The 16791-nt window shown below is 33.5% G+C and overlaps 1 protein-coding gene across 1 annotated transcript; it reads right to left on the bottom strand.

Annotated features, from left to right (window-relative positions):
- Positions 1 to 1721: 1721 nt before the first annotated feature.
- LOC147404037 (thioredoxin domain-containing protein PLP3A-like) lies at positions 1722 to 7146 on the bottom strand. Its single transcript, XM_086439840.1, has 8 exons — positions 6926 to 7146; positions 3662 to 3736; positions 3411 to 3458; positions 3066 to 3208; positions 2909 to 2981; positions 2693 to 2754; positions 2039 to 2136; positions 1722 to 1957 (listed from the first exon to the last, which is right to left on the bottom strand). Exons 1-8 carry the CDS (start codon positions 7007 to 7009, stop codon positions 1842 to 1844), a joined length of 699 nt encoding a protein of 232 aa, XP_086295966.1. The 5' UTR covers positions 7010 to 7146; the 3' UTR covers positions 1722 to 1841.
- Positions 7147 to 16791: the final 9645 nt, after the last annotated feature.

Here is a 16791-nt window from a genome sequence, read left to right as displayed (position 1 = left end):
CACTTTTTGTTACCAATGTGATGGCCAACGGCGCTGTATGTTATTTTACCCTTTTACCCTAACAAGTGTTCATCATTACTGTCTGTAACACTCCTATTGCAGATTTGACCAATTACTATCTCTTATGTTGCTTTGAGAAGTTACACATCTCTGATTTATTTATTTTTATTAGTATTAAATTATACTGATTTTAACAAAGAGAAGTTGTCCATTGTAGCATCCTGATAGAAAATTCTATAGTTTAATATAAGGGATTAAGGCAATGTTGAAAACTATAGATTGAAGATGAGTCAAATAGATTAAAATTCATTCTTTTAAATGTAACTGATTTTAGAAAGGAAAAAAAACAAGTTGAAAATGTGGGTATTTAGATAATTTTCTGTGGCGTGGGCATGCAATCATTTTGAAAAGAAAGTGGTTTATCTCAAATATTAAAGGGGTGTCTAATAACCCAACAAATTTTTTTTTTTTTTTTTTTTGGGGATGTGTGTGTGTGTGTTGTGGTGGTGGGGCCAACTGGGTATCCATCAATTGAAAAAATAGTGACAAAAATCTGGGATTTTTTTAAAAAAATCATTATTTTAAGACTAAGGATAATATGATTCACCAGCTAGCAGGTCTGTACGCTTTGGGATACACAATTGCATTTCTAAAATAAAAAAATGTATCCCAAGAGAACCATGTATCTTGAGGTGTACGGATCTACCGTTCCGAATTTGTCCACATCATCATGCCGATTGAGTATGCCACTTGGCAAGGTAAGTCATATTATCAGGACTCTTATTTTAATAGTTGATATTTAAATGGCGATTATTCTTTTTAAAAAATCGCCATGTTTTTCAAACAATATGATTTTCAAAAACTTAAAAAAAAAATATAGTCATGATTTAATCACGATTTTTTTAAAAGAAATAATAGATTATTTTTTATTCTTATTATTTTATCATTTAATATATGAAATACATATTTTTTTTAATAACTTAAAAGAAAAAAAATCTTTCTCCAATCTTTTCCTAATTTTATCGACTTTTTCCTAATTTTCCTCTTGCCGAATTATTCTAGAACCCGTACTTTGTCACTATGGTTGAAAACACAAAGAGTATCTCAAATACACACCCAAATGCAAAGGCATGTAAAATGACCAAAAATAAAAAATAAAAAAAATTGAGTGGGTAACTGCCCCATTGGCCTAGCTCTGCCCCTTTTTGGGAGAGAAAGGAATCCGGAAAAATGTGCAATCATACACTTAAAAATCATATTAGTCATACACTTGAAAATCATTTTTTTTGTGGGGATGGCCCAATATAAAGTTATGGATCACCGACCAATGCCAATGTTTTACGAACGATTGGATTTTGGTACTGATCTCCAGAAAATCTGTGCTTTTCCTATTTATCCTAACCGTCTGATTGGCACAGAGCCTAAACTGTGGGTTGAGGCTAAAAACTTCCTAAAGCTTTTATTTTGTTCGAGTTGATTAGATATAAAAATTAGATGTTATGGCCCAAGTCATGGTGATACACGGTAAGTTCATGAAGTTGGACAACAGCCTAAAAACTGAGTTTCTAAAAGTATAAATGTTAAGACGAGTTTAATTTTGCCACAACCAGCTAAAGCTCCCCATGTAGAAGCACATATAGGAAACAAACACCTCAAGAGCTCTTGCACCCAATACATGATTTCTAAATGCCAATCTGATCATATTCCTAGAGACAATATGATAATTATAAAATTATGTATAAAATCACAAAAGCTTGGGTTCGGCTTAAGAACAACAAAGTATGCAAAATACATCAATTTCTAGTCAGGCAAAATGCAGAACCATTTGCTACTTATGGTTTTCAGTCTGAATCGGAATCATGATTTACAGAGGACCTAACTGACCTCCTGCTGTTGCCACCACCACCATTGCCTCCGTCTTCATCTTCTTCTTCGTCTTTCTTCTCATTGATTATACCTGAAACATGGTAGTTTAGACTTTAGACATTGCAATAATTTCTTTATATCCAAAAACTAAGTCAAGTAAGAGAAGACTTACCTTTCTTTATGAGTAGATTCTCTAGTGTCTTTGTGGTGAAATCATCTTTGGCTCCCAGATCTTGAAACCCAACGAGCCTATCCACAGCGATCCCTTTTCTGAAAGAGAAGATTGTAACTTGAATAATAATACTTTGGGTTGAGATACTAAAATTGAAATATATAATAAAAAATAAGAAAACAGACAAGATTGTATAGCATAAACAATAAAATCTGTAAATGGCATATTGACAAATCACATATGCATCATAAGGTTCCACACTCATGAATTGGTAACCCTTGTCTGTGGGTTCTACACCAATGGCTGCTCATGAATTTGAAAATTTTAATCATAAACCGCCACTTTTCTCTACGGCCTCTTCTTACATAGATACATCGAAAGAATATGTGATTTGAGATGGTCATGATTATCTGACCAGGTTGACATTCGATCTGGATACATGTAATATTACAACATTGCCAAGGTAATTGGGTTGCAGGAAGAGAGGAGAGAGAGAGAGAGAGAGAGAGGGGGGGGGGGGGGGGGAGCGTCCTTCTACGACAATAAACACTTGGGAATCTAGTCCCACATGACAGAAGTGCCTGCTTAGCCAAAAAAATCAAAAAACAAAAATAAAGTTGATCGACGTAGGTAAAATGGAAAAGGAAGCTTCACCTGAAAAATACAACACAGGGCAGGGTTTTGATTCCTAGTTTGGCAATGAAGAACGGCGCATTCTGCATTTCATCAAAGAATTAGTTTCTCTTTTTCATTTTTGATTTTGGTAATTGAGCTGTGATTGAACCGAAAACAACAGGGTTGTAACAGAGAAAACTGTTTGATTGAGATACAATTCAGCATTAAGTAGCAAAAGGGCTCATTTGAACTAACCTCAGCATCAAGCTTCACAAACTTGGTATCAAGATGCCTTGGTGCAAGGGACTTCAAATGCTTATCCATTATCCTAAAAAATAGAAGGATAAAACACGAACCTTTAACATCTCTAATCCGATGGTATACATCTAATGAAACTTGGGAAATTATTTACTTGCACCGATAGAACTCCCGATGATAGAAGTGGCAGATCACTTTTTCAGTCCCAGTAACTTCACCTAAAAAGTCCCCTTCCGATATCTCCCGGTATTCTCCATGACCCTTCCTCTGCAAGGCTTGCCGCTTCTCAGCTTCTTTCTGTCAAAACACCATATGTAAAGTTTCCATGCATAATTTTAACACGGCTCTAAGTCAAGTCTAAACATTATTAGCTCAGTTAGTTTGACACATTTTAGAGTAAATTTGAGGTTAAGGTTTCAAGTCCAGCATGCCCATTAAAAACAAAAAAAATCTAAAGATTAAACTTCCAAGATTACATTCAGAAAGACGAGTGTCAGACCTTGAGGGCTGCTATCCTTTCAGCATGCAATTTTTCCAGCTCTGGGTCCTGATTTTAACCATTAGAACAAATTGGTGTTAATTACCACACAAAAAAAAAATAATCCAATGTGGACATCGGTGGGTAGGAAGAATGATAGAGAAACAAGTGAAACAAGCACACACACACACACACATGATATTATATAGAAAATTTGCATTTAAGGCAGGATTGTTGGACCAACTATATGTATAGAATATTATCCAACTTACATCCATCAAATCCTCAAAATCGATTTCTTCATTGGTTGTATTGGATGGCTGCGCCTTCTCTTGAGCTAACATTTCCTGTAAGATCAGTAGATGGTCATATAGTATTCTATATAAAAAAAATTCATTGAGGGCAGGATTGCTGGACCAGCCCCCTAAAACAACCATAACAACATAAACATGCTTAATTTACATTATTTCATGTTCCACATCTTCACCAATCATCACCATAAGAGTTCATCAACAAATAATCTAATCTAGTCTGTCTTTTTTCTAGGTAGGTATTACAAATTTCATTTTAATCACTCAATGCTTGGTCCAAAACATTAGGATCAACATCAAGGAACCTATCTTGTGATTCAACGCCTATCTAAAGCCATATCTTTTGTCAAGCCATGTGTCTTCTGATATTTTCTTCCACATTAATTCCGGTCTTCTTCGCTCCTTTTCAGAACCTCTAACAAGCACCCAAATACGTCACATTAGTACCATCATTTGTCTTCGTTATAAATACTCAAACCATCGCAATTGACTCTTTTTTCTTCTTTTTTTCATTTTATTTCATATCGGGGCTATTCTTAGATGGCCTCAAGCATACTTATTTTTTTTAAATTATTTTGTATTTCCATTACTACTTTCAATCTCAACATTATCATTCTAGGCCTCAAGCATACTAATATTTTTTAAATTATTTTGTATTTCCATTACTACTTATCAATCTCAACAATATCATCTCTGTTATGTAGTGAGCAAGAATGGCAAGGAGACTGGCATATATGAAATAAACCTTTAATGACGGAGCAACCCTTTAAATTGGAGCAATTAAAATAAGTAGGTTGAACCTATGTTTGCAAGTCTATTTAAAAATAACAATCAATAAAAGGATTCAGAACAAAGAGAAGGATCTGAAAGTCTTTTATTTTTTCTATACAACTTTTCATGAGTTGGTGACAAGTCTCTTGAAACTTTGACAGTATAGCCTATAATACAATTATTCCTTTAGTTTCCTATAATTGCAATGATTGGTGTAATCAAGAATCATGCCCAATCATCGTTTTCATTACTTGAGGAATAATTTTAGTCATCTTTATAGATGTGACTGTTATTAAAAGGAAAAGAAGCTCCTAAAGTTGAAATTACTTCATCTTATAATGGTGTTTCTCTTTTTCGGATTATCTCCTGAACACTGAGCACCAGTCTGTCCACAACATATATGTGCAAAACATCATCATCACCATCATCGCCGCCGTCGTCATCCGCCCATTATCCAATTATTGGGTTAGCAAACATGAATCTTGTTCAGTCATTGAACTCTATCTAGGGTTATATCTTTTGTCAAGGCATATCTCTTCAAATTGATTTTATACTACCACAATCCACATCATTTTTTGGCTTTTCTTATGTCTTTATAGAACCTGTTAAGTACACTAAGGGGATGATCCCCATATTTCTAGATTCCCTCATAAGAGTGCATTTCTGATTTGTCTTTCCTACCATTACTACTCATACATTTTAACATCATCATGACTTCTTCGCTCAATTTCTATCAAAATGTTGCCTCTTGATTGCCCATCATTCAACTCCTATTGGGGATATTCCTAGATTCCCTCGTATGCACTCATTTTCTTCCCTAGCCTTAGTAATTCATTTCAAGATCCTCACATCTGCTTTGCTCATTCTATCAAAATGTTGCTTCTTGATTGCCCAACATTCAACTCCATAAAGCATAACTGGTCTTTTAAACAGGACACATTGTTCTCGAGATACTCCATAATTGTCTCTCCACTTTAGCCACCCAACACTATTTATGTGTACCTAATCCTTACCAATCTCTCCAACCTTAAATAACGAAACCATTTACTTCGAGGCAATTTTTTCCACCCCAATTGTACAAAGTTGCGCTGCATACATTGTCTTCGTCCTATTAAATGGCTGTATCAAGCCTTTTTAGGGGGGATTGCTGAAAGAGGAGCTATAAGAAGTAGTTGTGAATGTGATGAAGTATTAGCTGGAGAGACATAAAGCACATATCTATTTCCATTTTCCTTTAAAATTGGTTTGCTATTTTATGTTCTTTAAAATAGGTTAAAACAAGGGGAATTGGAAATAATAGCTTCAAACTTCCATTTAACAAAAGATAAAAACATCAGGATGGAACATCCATGTTATACATAGTGTGGATGATGGTCTTTTCCTCTTCTTCCATTTTTTTATATGCCATTTCCTCTTTCTTTCATTGCCACAATTATTTTTGAAAAAAATATCCAACTAGTACATTATGGCACCAAAAAACTCCAAATTCTGCAAAATGTACAACAATTACTACAATCAAGTCAACCTACTGCACTTCAAACATTACATCTGACTAATTACAAGCATGGATGAATTCATTGATCCCCATCCTCATATATGGTGACTGAGCCTACATTATAGTAAAGCATCCCAAGTTCCTTAGAGCTTCTTATCAATTTATTTCTAACAATTACTCCATTATAGATAGATTGATGATTTGATGTGATTTCTCTTGACATATCTTCTTTCAGTAAAGTACTTGCTCCAAAAGTTTCAGAAGCAATTATTTCGAAGAGCCCCCAAGAGAAATAATGAGCCTGCTTAAAAACATTAGGTATCAGCTTGAAAAAAAAAGAGCCAGTTCTTTCTGTCCAACATGGTTTTTTACAGATAAAATTCGTTGAACAAGGAAAATGGAGGTCGAGATGACCAGCCAATTATGATTACAGTGACACCACAAGTGCAACCACAATCAAAGATCCCAAAACAAACATTACCCCTTGCACCTAATACTACAAACCCAGTCCCATCTACCCCGAAAATCTATTTTAAAAAAACCTCTAACATTCTTTAAAGATTTTACACCATAAATAAAAACCCATAATCGAAATGATTATATCCTGTTTTGCAGTCTCCATCTGTTATTTTCTTTTCTTTTAATAAAATTCCCACTCCATATTTTGAATAATTTCATCTGGGTTTTTAAAATTTTGGTCATTGGTTTATAAAGTAGAATAAATTACAGAAATCTACAACATTTTTAATTAGAAAACTTGATATAATAAGAATCCCCCACTTTTGCAAATTTACAAAGCAGCATTTATATATCAATAATTAAAATTTGAGAGATATAAGATGTAAATATGGATCTAATAAATAAAACTAAAAAATGGGTTTTTTCTGTTATAGATCTACGACATAAAAAATCAAAACAAGTCAATTAAAAGATGAAAATAGGAGGAGAGTTAGAGATACCTTTTGATAATTGCGAGCAGCTGCAGCCATTACATTCCCGAAAGCTAAACCTGACATCTTCGATCGAAACGCTTCTGGATCCATAATTTCTCGCTCTGTCAATCACAAAAACAAATAAAACAACACCAAAACAGAAGCAGAACGGTCAATCTGTGGGAGTATAAGCTTAGGTTGCAGAAACTGGGCAGGCGGGCTCTTGATCTAAATTCTGAAAGGAAGATAACAATCAATATTTTTAAGAGAGGTTCTATTGCCACGCCGACTTTTACTAATAGCACACTAATTCAAATGATATCATTAAGAGATATTTACAAAAACATGCACTACTCTTTCATTCTAATTACGGTTTCGATGCACTATTTATTTTATTTACGAAAACATGCACACGATACACTGTTCATTTTTATGCATCTATAAACTCATAAATTTAAAAGTGAATAGTATACCGCGTGCATGTTTTGCAAATTCACCCTATCATTAATGAAGAGAACTATTATTAGCACCCAACTTTTATCTCAATTAAAAGTAAAAATAAATAAATGATTGAGAATAAGTAAAAGTTGGGATGCTAATAGAAACTCTCTATCTCTCTTTTGTCTATTTTACCATTTTTGGGTTTAAGATTTTATATGAGGCTAATCATAGTTGTAAATAACTATTAAATTGTATGATCAAGTGTTACAACGCTTTGTAATGTTGAGATTATAATTAACTTTGGTAATGTTTGAAGAGTGTGTTCTACCCTTATTTAATTAGGGTGTGATAAATAATTTAAGAGATTAGGTTGTAACAGGTTAGGCTGCCAATAGCAGATCTCTTAAAGAGTTGGGTGAATCTCTATTTCACGTTAATATGACGAAATTTCAAGTATGGTACGCTGTTCATTTTAATTCTCAAAATATGTTTTTTCAATGAATTCGTCACTTTTACAATAAATGAATTCACTGATAAAATACCAATAAACTCATTTTTACCTATGATCTTGCTGGTAATTTATCAACGAATTCATTGATTATAAAAGTAGTGAATTCACTGAAAAACATGTTTTGGGAATTCAAATGAACAGTGTTCTAAAACATGAATTTTGTCATAAGTTGCGCACATTTTAGAAAATATCTCTAAAGAATCACATCTTGGATTGCTCTTAGTAAACGTTGGTGTGACAATAGAAACTCTCTAATTTACACCCCATGATTTGACTTAAGAGACTAACAATTTTAAAGCAATTAACAAATCTCTATTAATATAGAACCAAGCTAGCCCGAATAACTTAGGAGCGTTGGGTCCACATGGATTACTACTTTGGCAATCCAACACCATAATCCCTCTCAGGGGCGAAGCTAAGATTTTGCCCACGTGGGGGCAACTAAGAGTGGAAAAATATTTGTGGGGGCAACTAAGAGTAGAAAAAATTGTGGGGGCAATAGTAGTATATTTTTCATATTTTTTTTATCGGCTGCTATTACCTATTGCAATAGCTCATAAGTCTTTTGATTTTGAAAATTCTTATAGGGGCAAATGCCTCCAATGTATATCTTCCCATGGTACATTTGGACCTCATGTAAAAATTTATATTAAAAAAATCATTTTTGAACTTGATCCAAGGTGGTGGAAATGGACTGCTAGATCTCTCAAATTTAATATTATAATTCAGGAGTGAAAATTAAGTTTTTTCTAAGTTTTTATCAACCATTATGATGCCTATATCAAAATGGATATTGATGCGACGAGAGGAAGAAATAACAAAATGTTGAGAGTAACGATAACCAACAAGGACCAGAGGTATACCAAGAGGCACGAGTGCACCAATACCCATAAACTATGGAAGTTCAAACATTTAATCATAAACCCTAGGATAGGGGTGGCAATCTCAACATGACCCGCGAACACGATTCGAAAATGACACGAAGTTAGTGGGTTTGGGTCAAGCCTAATTGGATTTGGGTCATAATAGTGTAAACATATCTAACACAACTATTAAATGGGTTGGGTTTAGGTTTTAGGCATCAACTCGTTTAGTTATTCTGTTGTTAACGTGTAATTTTAAATATATCAACAATTATTAAATAATTTTTTTAATTACTCATTTTTTTTCTAGAATTTCCTAAAACCTTTTCATGATACATTTTTTTTTATTAAATTCTATAAAATATAAAAGGTATTTTAAGATATTTTTAAATTAATAAATGATTAAGCTTTAGTTTGGGAAAGAAAAAATAATTTTCTTAATAAGCTATTTATTTATATGCGTATTTTTTTGCTTCATTTCTTTCATTAAAATATAGAGGCACGTAGTGTTTGATTCTTGATATTGGCAAAATGGCTCTCAGTAAGATTTAAAATCTTACCAAGTAAAGCTATTATGTCTCATGTGATGATAAAATACACTTTACTTAACTAATAATAATAATAATAATAATATTGAAAAATACTAACTAAGCTAGTAAGGAAAGTTTTCTTAACACATCACCTTATGGCATCCAAAAGAATAATTCAAAGTCATATGGTTGTAAAGGACAAAATTCCGCGAACTTTTACAAAAGAATTCAAAATGAAGTTATTTTTCATCATTGAACTTAGTGCATAGTTGAGTGATTTCATTTTTAGTAATGATATTTTATTTTTGGTGGTGGAAATTGATCTTATTCTTTCTACTAAAAATTATAATTTTATTAAATAGGTTATATGTGGGTTAGGTCAAGTATACCTATTTATAAATGGGTTGGGTTTGGGTTTAAGTTTTTGGCACAATTATTAAATTGGATGGGTTTGGATTTAGTAAATTTTCATAATACCCTTACCTCAATATGACACGAATAAAACTTGACCCGACCAATTTCCACTCCTACCCTAGGACGAGCAATCAAGCATAGTCCGATTTTTACCACCTTGATAAATCAATCTACCAAAAAAGGGGCAATTGTGGAGCCCATTTCTGTCACACCATGAGATAAGGACACACATCTTCTATGGCCTCGGCATTGGATCTCCCAATTCAAGATACCACATAGTTAGCTGAGAAGTAAGATCACTCGGGTCAAAACAATAAGATAAGTCTCGAAAAGTCAGTAAACCCAGTCGAACAAGAAGGAGCATTCCGAAGCAAGGACTCATTTAGCTCGGGTGAAATAAGACAAAAATATCATACTATTCAAAGTCTGATCATGTGTCAAATCTCTACATTTAATGCGATATCCATAGGAACTCATTGAAATTAAGCTAACAACAACATTCTCTAACTCACCAACCCCTAAATAATATAATCAAATCAACTCAGTAATTAATGTATTGAGACATGTTGAATCAAACTCAAGTGTCAACATTAAATGAGACTTGGGTACGAGACTCAAAGGTGTAGTCAGCTACTGAAGCCAACTCATAGGGAAATGGATCTAGCACATGATTCATGTAGCAACCATGTAACAATAAAATAATGTGAGAGAGGCATTTAAAAAATAAATAAATAAATAACATCTCAGTCTCTTTTAATCACGTCCTAGATCTGATTAAAAAAAATCAAAAAACAAGTTTTTTTATGCAGATCCATGCCTTTAAAATGAACGGCTATTGAACTCCCCAGATTTTAAGTTGTGAGATCCTATTTTATCAATGTTATGGCGCTCTTCTAGTTGTTTAAAGTGTGTTATAGGGTTGCTACAGAGAATCCGCTTTCAACTCATAGCCCATTTGATAATACACCTAGATGAACCATGTGGTGACAGTTGTCTCAAACTTGGAGCTATAAATCCCCACTTAAAGGGGAAATGGGATCAAGAAAATTCCCTTTGACAGAGAAAAAATTTAAAATTCAATCTACAACTCATTATTCATCATCTTGCTCATCTTTACTCGTACTAAAGTTTATTTCCTATATCATTTCGATTCTTGACTTAATCTTCAAAAGGCCCTTGGTAGACACCACATCGGGGGCCCCATACTTCTTCCTTCAACCTTCTAGAGACAATGGATCAACCACATCAGCAATAACTAAATAAGAAAGTCAAAGCATTAAATGTCGAATGAGCAGAGTCAGGAGAATCACGATTCGACAAGTTAAGAATTTTGTATATCTCAAGAATAATTTTGTTTATTTCCTATCTCATTTCGATTTTTGACTTAATCTTCGAAAGGCCCTTGGTAGACACCACACCAGGGGCCCCATACTTCTTCCTTCAACTTTTTAAAGACAAAGGATTAACCACATCAACAACAACTAAATAAGAAAGTCAAAGCATTAAATGTCGAAGGAGCAGAGTTAGGAGAATCACGATTTGACAAGTTAGACTAAGAATTTTGTATATCTCAAGGAGTGGGGTCCAAAAAACCCTCCACAGTAAGGAAAGTGTATTTCCTTATACTGGTAGGTGGCATGCCAACGCACATGTATCATAAGGATTATTTCTTTATTTATTTATTATTATTTTGTAAATTGAAATATTGACTAAGGTTCTAGGTGTTTTGTGTCATCCGATTCTTAAGAACCAGAATCGATGGTTAGACTTATCCACAATTCTTGACCATCCCGATGCTACTGATTCCACTTATTTTAAAATTGGGATTGAAATTAACAAAACCAAAATCCAAAAAATATGATGATTCTGATTCTAAGTACCTTAATTAGGGGTCGAACCAGAATTGGAATCTGCCCATTGACACTCCTAGTCACATGATCATATTTTTATTAAGATAATAAAATTTGAAATTATTAAAAATTTAATTATTTTTGTCAATAAATTGCAAATGATTTCCACTAATTGGATTTATTCATCGTTCCATCATAAAAAAGGTTGCCCAATCTGAAGATTTTAGGAAGCATGGGTGCAGCAAAGATTTCACCCAGGTGGGAGCACCGAAGTGTGGAAATTTTTTGTGGGGACACAACTAGGGGGGTGGGGGGGTGGATTTTTTTTTTGCCATTGTCATCTATCGTAATTGTTGAAAAATCTTTATAGAGTTTGAAAATTCTTGTTGGGAAAAGTACTCTCATTGCCACCGTAAAGTTGCCTTTGTTAGAAACCATCCTAAGATCATGATTGGCTTCGAGCGTGTAACAGCACGGGTTAAAAATGGGCTGATTGATTTGGCCTCTTCTATGCAAGACTATCTCTTGTGGATTAAGGACTTAGTCGATAAACTTGCAACATGTACTCTCATGCCTCCTGTTGATGAAGATGATCTTATTTTTCATACTTGGGATGGTCTCCGTGCTAACTATCGTCCTTTTATGTCATCTATTTGAACTCGTTCACAGTTTGATTCAGTATCTCTGGAAAAACTTTGCATGAGTTTACATGATAATTTGTTTTGAGTTGATGAATTGTTTCCATCAAATCTTGTATCTGATTCATCCGAGTTGACATGATGATTTGTCCAGCTGATTCGGGGTATTCATAAAAGATGTGAATATTGGTCCGCATATGCGATGCACCCCCAAGTGAGGTCCCCATTGCAAATGGGGATCAAATTGTTCAATTTATAAAAGGGTAAATTACACTTTGACCTCCTATGAAAGATTTAACATAATTCCATTTTGACCCCTTAATATTTGGACAATTGCACTTACCTCACCTTTCATGCAGAGTATTAAAATTTAGATGTTACATTACTATTTTAACCTCTCAAATAAGAAAAAGATCAGATTTTAAAATTATGTATATGTATCAGTCTAAGCATTCACAAATAAACCCATTTTTTCAATGGAATACTTCTGTTTATACAAAAGAATAACATTTTAAAAAAGAGGGTAAAATGATCTTTTTAAATGGTAAAAACTAAATTTTAACTATTTAATTGACGACGAATAGACAGAAAAAAGGGTAAGTGAACCCGTTAGATAACTATAGGACAGGTAGGTGCAATTGCCAAAACTTTAGTGGGTTTACATGGACTTATGCTACACCATCGACTTCAAAATTATGAAGGTACCTTCTTCACATTATAACATGTGGCGTCTTCATCTTCAAGAAGTAGGTATTTCAAATATTGATAACAAGCAAGAATGTGAATTAAATACTAAAAATCACATGTCACAGTGCGAGGAGGGTTCCTTCAAAATTTTGAAGAGTTTGACTTCTAAATCATATGGGGGTGAAAGTGTAATTTACCCTTTACAAAAACATGTGTCCTTTACAATACATGTGGACGAATAATAACGTGGGTTCATCTTCAAAATTGCACTCAACACCTCCAACTAAATGTGTCCGTCACGAGAGGAAAAAGTGGTAGGTGTCTTGTAACTGTCACATATCCATTCCGAAGAAACGTCTACACCCACAAATAAGTCAGTGTCGGCAATTTACAATTAGGCGTAAACCAAGTGTACAAATTGTAATAGAGGTGTGTTAGGTGAAGATGATGCCATCAATCCACACCTCTCAATATATTCAAAATTGAAATCCTTTTTGATGATCACGGATATATTTGTAATTATCGTTTGAAGCTTTTTCAGAAAATCAATTTCTTAGAAAATGGTTATAAGATAATAGATTCCTCCCAAGAAAAACTTATCAAAATCTGGGGGAGAATCAAATTTCTAAGAGAGGGTCAGAAAATGATTTTCCCAACAAATTACAGAATAAAAAAACCAGTCCGAAATTGAATTTCTAATAATTTTTCCCAACAATCAAACACAATCTAAACATTTTCCGCCTTAACCAGAAAATCATTTTCTTATAGGTTTGTTGACGAATATTTTAGGGAGATTCCATTGGCACACCAACTTTTACTAATAACACACCAATCCTTTTGAAATTGGACTTGTAAAAATGAGATTGTTGTGTTGTTGTTACAAGTAAAAGTTGGTGTGGATGCCAAAATGTGCAATCATACACATTGACCTTGCAAATAACATTTTCCAGCTGATGTAATTTACATTTCTTGATAAATAATCAAAAGCCTATATACAAAAAACTGAAAATTAATCTCTTTAACTTAAACTTAAAATTCAAGCAGAGAAAAACCCATTAACGAGAGCCAGACCAAACGAGCTCTTAGGCTCGAAAACCTTCCTTGCAATCTCGAATTTCTCTTCTCCAACTTTCTTAATCCAAGAAAACGCATCAACCCTTTGAGCCAAGACTAAAATACAAGAACCGTGATCGATCTCCTCACCTTCATTTTCCTTCTTGAAGCTCCTACTCCTCCTCTCGTACTCCTCTGCCACCAAAATAGCTATATCTGCCATTTCTTTTACTTGCTTGAACACAATTGTAGATCTCTCCTTTAGTCTTTATTGTTCTCTCACAACGTTTACTGATACAAAATTCAAACTTGCTTGTTAGGCCTTTATGTACAATGGGGTTGGGTGCATTTTTGGTTTGGATTTTGGATAAGGTCGGCACATATATTATATTATTTTAAAATAGTTTTAATAATTTCATATTATATTAGTTGTTTTGTGGATTATGTGGTTTCGTGGTATCTGACTATCTGTGGACTGGGGGATGTAGATCTCTGTCTTCTCCTATAAAGTTTAATATATCTATCTTTCGGTGGTGTTAGGCTCATGGGTTGTCTCTTAGGATGTAAGAAGAAGTTTATTTTTCTTTAGAATAAAGAGGTTTTGTGATCCCAAGGTAGACGTCCTCCTTATTGATGAGACAAGAATCTTGGGGCTGTCAATGGATCGGATCAGACCCCGAATCCAGCCCACTCTGATTTGATAACTGTGGATGTTAATTGATGGTTTGATTTGATAACTTTGTATCCACTTTAGATCATATTATAGAGATCCAATAAAATGAACAATTTTAAAAGGGTATCATATCAGTGTTGGTCTGATCCGATCCTTATCGAATTGAATCCAGATCGCCCCTGATCCGATCCAGATTGATGGATTTAGATCATCTTTGTGACTTTTGTGAATCCAGGGGACTATTAGGTGGGTGGTATTGTCATCCTAAGGGCGACGTCCTCTCTAGTGTCTTGACAATTGAATTGGGTCAGAAGATAGTCAACCTTGAGGAATATTCGACTGTTACGATACCTTTTGAAAATTTGTAGCTGTGGGCTACAAAATCCCCACGAAACCGTTGAGTTGTTTTCTGTTGACGGTGCCATCCACACGCCGCATAGCTGGTAGTGGGTAGTCAGTCTAGTCTCACTAATTTAGTAAGATTTTAAATCTTAATAGGGGTCGGGAGCTCACATCTTAGCATAAAAAATATAAAAATGCATGATCCGATATCACAAATTTGTAATGAACAATCTTTGAATTTATTTTCAATAGATCATTATATTTTATCATTGAATTTTAATTTTAAATTCTGATAGTTTGGTAGACGTCATTTTCAACACTTTGATCAATTATAAAATTCACAAAAAAGATTATCTAATTTTTTATTATTATTTTTAATAAAGCTACTTGTTTAATTTCTAAACGCGTTAAATTGTGGGACAATTTGATGAAATCAACTAAAAAGCAATTTTTCAAATAAAGAGATCAAATGTCTAACTTGTTAACTATTGTGGAATGAGTATTTGAGTACAAGATAAATTTGAACAGTCGCATGGTGAACATTGTTAAATTGAGTTTAAAATACATTTGCACGTTTGACGAAAAAATTGAGTAAAGAAGGTTAAGATGAGATATGAGTTGTAGTTCTAATTATGAGGGAACCATTTTTGTGTCCATGTTTTTGTACATACAAAAAGAGGGTCCTTTTGCGTCTCTTATTTTAAATAGAGTCAGTGATTTTTTTTTATGCACCCATAAATATGTGTAGTTGTGTATCTCGAGAAAAAAGAATTTTAATTTTAGTAATTGCCATATCATGGGACGTCGGAAAAGGGGGGTTTTCATTACTTTAAAATATAGTGACATTTAATTAAATAGTTAGTGTACCCCCAACTTTTACTTGATAGATTCCAATAAAAAAAGGGGGGCAGTTAGAAAATCATTACTTTAAAATATAGTGACATTTAATTAAAGAGCGAGTGCACCCCCAACTTTTACTTGATAGATTCCAATTAAAAAAAAGGGGGGGGAGGGAGGGGAATACTTAAAGGACCCTTGTGGAAGGGTTTTTTTCTAATTAATCCTTAAGTTTTGTATGATTGTTTAACATGACATTAGTAAAAAATTTCTTTCTACGTGACCTCTTGTACTGTTGAGTTCAAAAAATTTATTGTCGAACTCGCCACTTTTTATTTACTGTTGAACTCGACACTTTTTAATTACTGTTAAGTTCATCATTTATTAAATAAAAAGTGGTGAATTCGACATTGGAAAAACCCATCCATTTTTCAATTTTTGAGTTTTTTCGACTAAAATAATTGAAAGATCGACTAAAAACTTCAGATAACGACTTGTTTAGATAATTTCAATGATTGATTTTCATAAAATAAAAATAAAAAATTAAGGAAAAAAAGTGAAAGAAAAAAAAATCATAATTTTTTACATGCATTTTTAAAATATTTGAAAATAACTTCTTCTTTTTTCTTAAATCATTTTTAATGGAATAGAGTCTTTCGAACTCAATTGAGATGTCAAAAATCCAATTTTAGGATGAAAATAATGAGTTCAAATAATTAGGACATCCAATCATGAGAAATGTAGGAGATGAGGTCCAAGGACCATTTAGAAAGAAAAAATTTACTAAAGCAACTACTGAGAACTTAGGGACCATTTAGAAAGATGCCCTTCCGCGAGGGTTCTTTTCTCCCAAAAATAAAATCAATGATTGAAAATAAGTAAAAGTTGGAGTGCCAATAGAAACTCTCTCTCTCTCTCTCTCTCTCTCTTTCTGAGCATTAATGGATAATGCATTACCAAATTGGCAAGCATGCCTTAAAATTTCATGGAAAAACTCAGTCCAAAAAAATAAAAAATAAAGAAAATAATTTATTTTTTTACTTTGATCCGAGGT

This window comes from Akebia trifoliata, chromosome 4 (assembly GCF_017979445.1).
Source record: "Akebia trifoliata isolate Shusen 1 chromosome 4, ASM1797944v1, whole genome shotgun sequence".
Classification (NCBI taxonomy): Eukaryota; Viridiplantae; Streptophyta; class Magnoliopsida; order Ranunculales; family Lardizabalaceae; genus Akebia; species Akebia trifoliata.
The sequence above is the reverse complement of the archived record's forward strand: the minus strand, read 5'-3'. Positions and strand labels throughout refer to the sequence as shown.